This window comes from Ictalurus furcatus, chromosome 12 (genome assembly GCF_023375685.1).
Source record: "Ictalurus furcatus strain D&B chromosome 12, Billie_1.0, whole genome shotgun sequence".
NCBI classification, from domain to species: Eukaryota; Metazoa; Chordata; class Actinopteri; order Siluriformes; family Ictaluridae; genus Ictalurus; species Ictalurus furcatus.
In genome coordinates, this window is record NC_071266.1 from 28,162,424 (window position 1) to 28,172,125 (window position 9,702).

Sequence of the window (9,702 nt, forward strand, 5' to 3'; positions counted from 1 at the left end):
TTCCGGCAGCGTCCCAGTTCCTTGCGCAGCTCGGCGACTTCCTGCCGGAGCGCCGCATTCTCTTTCTCCAGGAAGGCGGCTCGGATGGCAATCTGGTTCTCTTTGAGGCGCCGTGCATCCCGAGAACGCTTCGCTGCCACGTTGTTCTTCCGACGTCGTGCCCAGTACTTATCATCCTGAAGAAGAACAATATATACAAAAACAATATATACAACTGTAACGAATGCTTATCGCACACAAATACCAGATTTTAGAAAGAGAGAGAGAGAGAGAGAGAGAGAGAGAAAGAAAGAGAGAGAGAGAGAATGAGAGCGAGAGAGAGAATGAGAAAGTGTGAGACAGACAATGAAAGAGAGCAAAAGAGAGAGAGAGAGAGAACACAAAAAAGAAGTCAGAATAGAGAGAGAGACAGAAAGACAAAGACACAGTGAGAGAGACATAGGCAGATATACAGTCAAAAAGTGAGACAAACAATAAGACAAAGAGAGACAGAGGGACTGAGAGAATGAGAGAGTGTGTTATACGCGAACTTTGCCATATGCTGTATTGTGCACTTTATTAGGAACACTACACTAATACTGAGTCGCTCCTCACTTTGCTCTCAATTCAGCCTCACTTCTTCATGGCTTGGATTCCACAAGATGTCAGAAACCTTCCTTTGAGATTCTACTCCATGTTGCCATGGCTGCATCACGCAGTTCCTGCAGATGTTTCAGGAGCACTTTCATGCTGTGAACCTCATGTTCTACCACATCCCAAAGGTGTTCTACTGGATTCAGGTCCGGTGACTGGGAAGCGCACTGAGGAACACTGAACTCATCGTCATGTTCATGAGACCAGTCTGAGACGGGTTTTGCTTTGTGACATTATCATGCTGGAATTATCATAGCCGTTAGAAGATGATAAATTGTGGTGATGAAGGCATGCACACGGTCAGCAACAATACTCAAAGAGGCTGTGGCGTTCAAGCCATGATTGATCGGTATTAACAGGAGCAAAGTGTGGCAAGAAAGCATTCCCCACACCATTACACCACCTCCACCAGCCTGGACTGCTGACACAAGGCAGGTTGGGTCCATGGATCTGTGTTCCTCAGCAGAAATCGAGATCTATCAGACCAGGCGACGTTTGTCCAGTCTTCAGCTGTCCAGTTGTGGTGAGCCTGTGCCTACTGCAGCCTCAGCTTTATGTTCTTGGCTGACGGAAGAGGAACCCGATGTGGTCTTCTGCTGTTGTAGCTCCTCTGCCTCAAGGTACGATGTGTTGTGCATTCAGTAACACTGTACACTCCTGATACTGACTCAGGACAGAAATAAACACACAGCATCTTCATTACTGTGTGTGTGTGTGTGTGTGTGTGTGTGTGTGTGTGAGCATCAGCAGCACACACATACCTTCATGTCTTCGGGGATAAAGACTTTGCGTGCTTTCTTTATCATGGGCTGAGGTTTGAGCTCCTCAACGGTGAACTTGCGCTTGCGTGGGTCGAACATCTCCTGACCTGGAACGCTGGACAGAGCCAAGTCGGCCGGGTCGGGCTCGTAACTGATCGGCACCTGGATGGACTCGGGGTCGATCGGACTCGGGGTGTTACGGTTCGACGGGAGGCCTGAGACACGCACACACACAGTGTGTTACTGGTGGTTGTATACAGGTAGAGCATATAAGGAGCTATCAGTTATTATTATTATTAATGTCAAACTTTAAACTCCAGTTAAATAAGTGTAATTACAGGCTGTAGCCACTAGGTGGTACCACATAAATATTGTTATTGTCATAGATAGTTGAACATGTACACACTGCACTGCTGTATATGTCACTGTAGGCACTAAGTCTACCCAGTGTAATGTATACACACACACACACACGCGCGCACGCACACACACACACAGTGAACAGATATTTATGAGTTGCACTCTGGAGAGAAAAATTTAAGCTCTATTTCAGGTATGTGTGTGTGTGAGAGAGAGATAATAATAATAATAATAATAATAATAGTAATGATAATAATAATAATAAGTGTGAAACAGTATTGAGTCAGAATGATGGAGAAGGAAAGCGATGACACACCAACATCATCACACTCTCTACCTGTAACTTTACATAACAAATGTGTGTGTGTTAGTGTGCGTGTGTGTGTGTGTTTGTGTGTGTGTGTGTATGTGTGCATGTGGGTGTGTGCGTGTGTGTGTGTGTGTATGTGCGTGTGGGTGTATGTGTGCATGTGGGTGTGAGTGCGTGTGTATGTGTGTATATCTGCATGTGGATGTGTGTGTGTGTGTGTGTGTGTGCGTGCAGAGGGAGGGGTCAAAGGTTGTAGTATGAACAGCACTTTTAACTTTAGATGACCTCTGTATCTTGCAGTGTGTGTGTGTGTGTGTGTGTGTGTGTGTGTGTGTGAATGAAGAGGAGAGATCTTTTGCTTTCTGGAGAGATCAGAATGAAAACACCGAACAGACGGAGGGACGAGGGCAGACACACATGCACATACACACACACACACATATACACACACACATACACACGCACATACACACACATATACACACATTCATATACATACACACACATACACACACATTAAAGTCTAAAATAATGTACTGTTTCTCCCTTCCCACTTCCTTCAGTTAACCTCTAATTAACCTCAACGCCGATTAACACACCTCTAATTAACCTCAACGCCGATTAACACACCTCTAATTAACCTCAACGCCGATTAACACACCTCTAATTAACCTCAACGCCGATTAACACACCTCTAAGTTACGTCAACACCGATTACCACACCTCTAATTAACCTCAACGCCGATTAACACACCTCTAATTAACCTCAACACTGATTAACACACCTCTAATTAACCTCAACGCTGATTACCACACCTCTAATTAACCTCAACGCCGATTAACACACCTCTAATTAACCTCAACGCTGATTAACACACCTCTAATTAACCTCAATGCTGATTAACACACCTCTAATTAACCTCAACGCCGATTAACACACCTCTAATTTACGTCAACGCCGATTACCACACCTCTAATTAACCTCAACGCCGATTAACACACCTCTAATTAACCTCAACGCTGATTACCACACCTCTAATTAACCTCAACGCCGATTAACACACCTCTAATTAACCTCAACGCTGATTACCACACCTCTAATTAACCTCAACGCCGATTAACACACCTCTAATTAACCTCAACGCTGATTACCACACCTCTAATTAACCTCAACGCCGATTAACACACCTCTAATTAACCTCAACGCTGATTACCACACCTCTAATTAACCTCAACGCCGATTAACACACCTCTAATTAACCTCAACGCCGATTAACACACCTCTAATTAACCTCAACGCCGATTACCACACCTCTAATTAACCTCAACGCCGATTAACACACCTCTAATTAACCTCAACACTGATTAACACACCTCTAATTTACGTCAACGCCGATTACCACACCTCTAATTAACCTCAACGCTGATTAACACACCTCTAATTAACCTCAACGCTGATTAACACACTTCTAATGCGTGTAACTAACATGCTCTGCAGGGCAAACTCATTCTGTATGTCTAGGTCACGCACAACACATACACACACACAAAATTTGACTAACAAACCACAGTGGTGAAGGCAGCTGGTATTTCTCCCAACCAGGGAAACTCACACACACACACACACACACACACATCAGTTGAGATTAAAAGGCTAACCCTCTTATCTGCTCTGTCTGACAGGTTGTTGCACCACAGGAAAGGAAAATCTGCTTTTCTTATCGATATCTGAGCTTGTGTGTCATCACTGGAGCTCCTCACGCATGGCAACACCTGAAAGCCACCGCTGTGCGCTCGGGTGTTTCTGACATACACACACTAACCTCCTTACACACACTCTTAGCCATGATAGCACTGTGTTTGTATGAAACACTCTTTCAAGCACTGTTGTATTTCTGAGTGTGTTCGTATCGCTCTTAACTAAAGAAAGCCAACGCATGACACTACACAGTAAAATCCCCAGTGTTGATTTAACACCCAGAGTGTTCATTTGTGTCCAATGCACTTATATAAACACTGTAGGATGTAAATTCAACACTCTGGGTGTTAAATCAACACTGGGGATTTTGCTGTGTACGTGTTATCTTCACTAGCATGGTGTTGGATGTAATGCACGTTTAAACATACGTTAAACGTATTAGAGAAAGAACTCTTGACATGGCTAATAACTATGGACGCTAGCATTAACTGATTGGTGCAGAGAAATTATGCACAGTAGCTTTGGTGTACGTTTAGTAGCGTTACACACTTTCATCTGCTTTTTTAATGGTGAAACAAGAACACAGAATAAACCATTTCTGCAATGTATTTGTATGGATAAAGAGAAGAATCTGTTTTAGATGATAATATCCCTAAAAACTAATTTAATGCTAACAATATAAGCATTTCCTTTTCCCCTGGACAAATGGTGCTGCTCAAGTCAACATTACATTTTAAAAAACTTTTGAGGACCAAAATGGCTAGGAAAGGAAACTAGAAAAGGGCACTTAGGGCTATGCAAATGAATCACGGCAGCCGCTATAGAAAGAGCTGAGTCATTATCGGCACATTCGGGTTGAGTATTAACCTGTGAGAAAGGTGAGTCAGGTCGTGATAAGCGCAGTGCGGCACGGTTAAACTAACATAACAGGTTAAAGGTGTGAATTCACCTCATGGCAGCTAACAATCATTCACTCCTTCAGCTAACAGCTGCGAGCTATTGAATTCACGGCGCTGTTGAATTCTAGATTCTGATTGGCTGACAGACGTTCAGAGGTGTGCGATTGTTTTTTTTTAGTAAATGCACAAGTAGCTCCAGGCAGGTCTTGACCGCATTGCAGTTCCACATCACTTCACCAAGTTAACTGAACTAATGGAAAAGTTAGCCTGCTGTCCACCACGGCACACACGCATTTAACACAGAAAACAACAGAAAACTTCCAAATACATCTTCCAGAAATAAGTAGGGAATAATTGAGGGCAGGTCGTTGAATTATTAGAAAAATAATACGCAGCCGATGTGGTAATGTGGCCACGAGGCGAAGCGGAGGCTTGAGTCATTGAGATGCTGTTATTGGAGAGAGAGAGAGAGAGAGAGAGAGAGAGAGAGAGAGAGAGAGAGAGCGTGCAAGCGAGACGGTGAACAAGCGAGACAGTACCGATTTTTATTTATTTGTTCGTTGTTAGTCATTTTCTACAGTAATAACAAAAACTAAAAACCCTGTGAGCAAGTAGGCATATCAATATTTATTTGTTTGTTTGTTCTATTTTTATATTATTGTCATGGATATCCCGGAAGCAGCCACTGCGCCACACCATCATCACCACCTGCACCTGAATCTTGTTAATGAGCACGGTGTGTGTGTAAATATAGCCACAGTTTTGCACGTTTGTCCTGCGTTTGTGTTTCGTTGATGTTGTTTCTGTCTTTGTTAGCATGGTCTTTGTTTATGTTTATTCGTTGCCTTGGAGTTTTGCCACAAGGCCATGTCTTTTTGTGTCTTGTTTTGGTCTTTATAAAAACCTAAAATCTGCACTTGCATCCGTCTCCACCTCCAAACCCTGACAATTATCAGCGTGAAACGAAGAAAAACAAAACTGTGAACTCTCTGAACAATGTCATGAGGTTTGGTATAAGCGGATGAGTGTGCGGTATATCGCAGCAGAATCCTTCATTTCTACACAACCACCTCCTCAGCTATAAATTTTACAGAAATAACAGCAAGTGATTTGGTAATGTTACTCCCGATGGAAAGGTTTTCGTATCTGATATTCTAAACTGTACAGCATTATCAGGGTATTAGTACTCTTTCTTTCTCACTCTCTCTCTCTCTCTCTCTCTCTTGCGCTCTCTCTCTCTCTCTCTCACTCTCTCACTCTCCAGCCTTACGCTTCCCTACGACTGAGCCAGAGTCATTTTGCTCAGTTGTGTCTGGAGGCGGAGCTAATGTCAAGGCCGGAAAAAATATAAACAGGTGTTAATGCCTCATGTGTACCACCTTAGTGAATTCCTCAGACAGAAGACCAGTCTAAAACTGTGTGTGTGTGTGTGTGTTTGTAAGAGTGAATGCCGACTAGTGTGAACATGTGTGCACATGAGTTCTTATTGTAGGGAATGTGAGTGCATGGAATGACATGGTAGGGATGTGTGTGTGTGTACCTGCTCGGCTGGGACTCTGTAGGCAGCCCTGTGCCACCATGTCGGCGTGTACTGAGGTGCTGGCCCGGTTGCTCAGGTCAACCACAGATGGCGGTGAGGGCAGGGTTGGGCTCTGCTGTAGGGGCTGCTGGGTAATCTGGCTCTGCTCGCTCTGTGGGTTGGCAGGAATGCCGTTTTCAGACAGGAACTCCTCCAGGTCCATGTATTCCAGCTGGAAGTTGTCTCCATCATACGGCAGAGTTTTGTCCCAAAGCGTTGGGCCGAGAAATGCAGACTGAGGTGCGTTCGCTCCGGTGCCATCTTCCTCCAGCTTCTTCTCTTTCTCCTTCTCTTTACTGAAACCTGGCGAGATAAAAGATGCAGATCGTTTGAGAAAAAAGACTTCACTGTTATAGACAACATTAAAATACGATGCACTTAGAGCTGCATTGATGTGAAACAATGCAATACACAAAGTGCAGTTTAAAAAATGTTTAACCCTAGCTCTGAGGAGTAAAACTCCTTGAGGCCATGCCTCCTTCACTGAGATTGACAGATACAGAGACCACGCCTCCTTCACTGAGACTGAAGGATACAGAGGCCATGCCTCCTTCACTGAGACTGACAGATACAGAGACCACGCCTCCTTCACTGAGACTGACAGATACAGAGGCCACACCTCCTTCACTGACACTGATAGATACAGAGGCCATGCCTCCTTCACTGACACTGACAGATACAGTGCATTTGATGGAAACCAGAGAGCTAAAACAGTAAAACGTGGTATTTTCACTCGATGCAAATCTCTGATGTTAGTTTCACTTTTCATGTCAACGCTGAGAAGAAACAAAGCTTTCACATCTGCTTCCTTTAACATTAATCTGTGTTTATTTGGCCGATGACTTTAAGCTGCAGTGATTTAAAGTGAAGTAAAGTGGATCCATAAATCATCAGATTGGGAAAGTCTTTATCACAGAAGTACAAAAAGAAAACACGCAGCCTCCGTCTGAACGAAATGCGAAGACACTTTGATGACATAATGCGCAGAGCGAATAACAATAACAGTGCAATACCGGCATGCAGTTAGCATGATGCTAAACTGCTTCCTGTTCTTTACTCGTGACATCACCTCCCTCTTTCCGGTGTGCGGTGAAATAAGCAAACATGTTCGTGGCAGATTGATTAAATTGGATGTAAAGAGAACGTTGTGTACGTGTTCGATTTCTTTCCTTTAATCGGAGACAACGCAGACGCTACACTCGAGCAACTCGGACTTTAAACACATCTGAAAAGATTTTCAGATGAAATGATTTTTTCCCATCGGGTCAGTTTGCAGATGGCAATATTTACACGCTCCAATGATCAAGTGTCGCTGCTCACAGGCGCCCCCTATGGGGAACAACAGATAAACTTAGCAGCAAATTGAAATGGACACAACTTTTTGCTGTGATAAAAAAAAGATTATAAACAGCTGATTGTTTGTGAACAGCTAATAAGCTCGTGCTGGACTGACGTAGGGGGAAATGCCACTGGGCGCCAAAACGACTGCCACGAAATCATGTCTTGTGATTCAAGTAATAGAATCAGTCTCCCAGAGAGAGAGAGAGAGAGAGAGAGAGAGAGAGAGAGAGTGAGCAAGCAGGAAGGAGTACGCACTTCTCTCACTCTGCAGGCAAAATGAAAGATTCACCCTGCTGTCAAAAATGAAGAGCAAGGCTCACAACCATAAGCGTACCCATAATCCTGAGCGTACAGTACATGTGGTGATCTTTTAAACACTAAACACACATGGACAAACAACAGCACGGTGATATTAATGCCTCGGTGCTTTAAACACAACACAGAAGTGCAATAACGAAGAGTTAACAATGGACTAGACATGCTGTAATAACAACAGTGCAGTAATGAAGACGTAATAATGCAAATATGCACTTTAAATGCAGTCATGTTGTAAATGTGAGTGCTGTAGCAGAAAAGTAAGACTGAGTCAAAACTGAGTTACAAACAACCACATTTCTGTAGCTATGTATACATGGACTAATAAGTATTCAGTAATAATGTAAGAGGAAGATGAAGAAGAACAGGAACGCACAACAATGATGTAATAATAATAATAATAATAATAATAATAATAATAATAATAATAATAATAACAATAATAAATGATGCACTAGAAATACATACAAATAACAGTGCTATTGCAATCATAATAATCCAACAATACAATAGTAAATAAAAACAAGGATGCAAAAACTGAAAAGGAGACAAATCCATAATAATAATAATAATAATAATAATAATAATAATAATAATAATAATAATGCACGAGCGCGGTAATAACTAAATAACACGACAATAAATAAAGCACGATAATAAGATAATAAGTGCGTCTCGAGCGCAGTTATCATCCTTTCTAATGCGCGTCCTGTATGCTAAACTGCGCGCGCGTGTGTGCGCTCGTGTGTGTGTGTGTGTGTGTGTACCCTCGTCGTGGTGGAAGGGCAGCTTCATGGGGTTCTCCAGGAGGGATTTGAGCACTCCGTGGGTCGGAGGCAGGAAAGCGGAGTTGACGGGCCGCGACATTTTCTCCATCGCTGTGCACGAGCAACACGGTTTTAATCCTCCGGGAACGAGAAATAAAAACACAAATAAAATAAAATAAAAGCAACAGAAAGTGCAATGCAATGCAAAAAAAAAAAAGAAGAAAAGAAAAGAAGACGATAAACCAGCAGCCCAAATAAAGGAAAGGAGAGTGTAGGAATAAAGCTGAAAACAGATAAACGGAGGTCGAGCAGCAGCGAGCGGTGCGTGTTAAAGCGGCGAGCGCACTCCCGCCGTACCGCTAGCTATTTCTGCTGCTTCTGAGCGGCTCGAGTGCGAGCGGGCTCGCCTCCCATGTGTGCGCGCCGCCGTCTCTGACGTCACGCTCATGAATAGCCGAACTGTTCGGATGGGCGGGGCGGGGCCCGGACGCGCGCGACAGTAACTACTTCGTTTATCGTTCTCACTTAAGCCATTTTTTCCCCCTCACCTGTCCGTGAACGACGTGGTCTCTCACGTGCACATCCCTGGCACATCGTCAGCTTGTACAGACGTGTTCTTGTAGTGTGTATTGCTGACTGCATGGGAAAGTCGTACAAATTTGCGCGAGCCCGTGCACTAACATTCAGTCCGGATTATTTTTCCAGAGTTAACTGTCTGTTAAGCGAAGGAATGGCACGGGATAAGCAATCTGTGTATCACTCACAGAGATGGGTGTGTATTCACGATTCCCATGCATGCTCATCAAGCTAAAACATTCCATGCATACTGCACACACTTCACTTCAACACACTATGATTGTTTTGACTTTTAATAAATTGCAAGACCCTTCAACGGATTGTGAGGACAGCTGAAAAGATCGTCGGGGTCTCTCTACCCACCATCGACACCTCTTTCAACAACCGCTGCCTCCACAAAGCCACCAGTATTGTGTACAACCGCTTTTACCCCTCTCATGGACTCTTCATGCTCCTGCCATC

The 9,702-nt window shown here is 43.6% G+C and overlaps 1 protein-coding gene across 1 annotated transcript in view; it reads right to left on the reverse strand.

Annotated features, from left to right (window-relative positions):
• Positions 1-9,210, reverse strand: part of LOC128615602 (hepatic leukemia factor-like) — an 11,457-nt gene extending 2,247 nt beyond the window's left edge. Inside the window, exons 1-4 of the mRNA XM_053637824.1 lie at positions 8,665-9,210; positions 6,203-6,544; positions 1,395-1,609; positions 1-176 (exon numbers count right to left, since the gene is read on the reverse strand). The exon at positions 1-176 is cut by the window's left edge and continues 2,247 nt beyond it. Coding sequence (XP_053493799.1) covers positions 1-176; positions 1,395-1,609; positions 6,203-6,544; positions 8,665-8,773 — 842 coding nt within the window. The 5' untranslated portion in view covers positions 8,774-9,210. The remainder of the gene's footprint in view (positions 177-1,394; positions 1,610-6,202; positions 6,545-8,664) is intronic.
• Between the last annotated feature and the right edge of the window lie 492 nt (positions 9,211-9,702).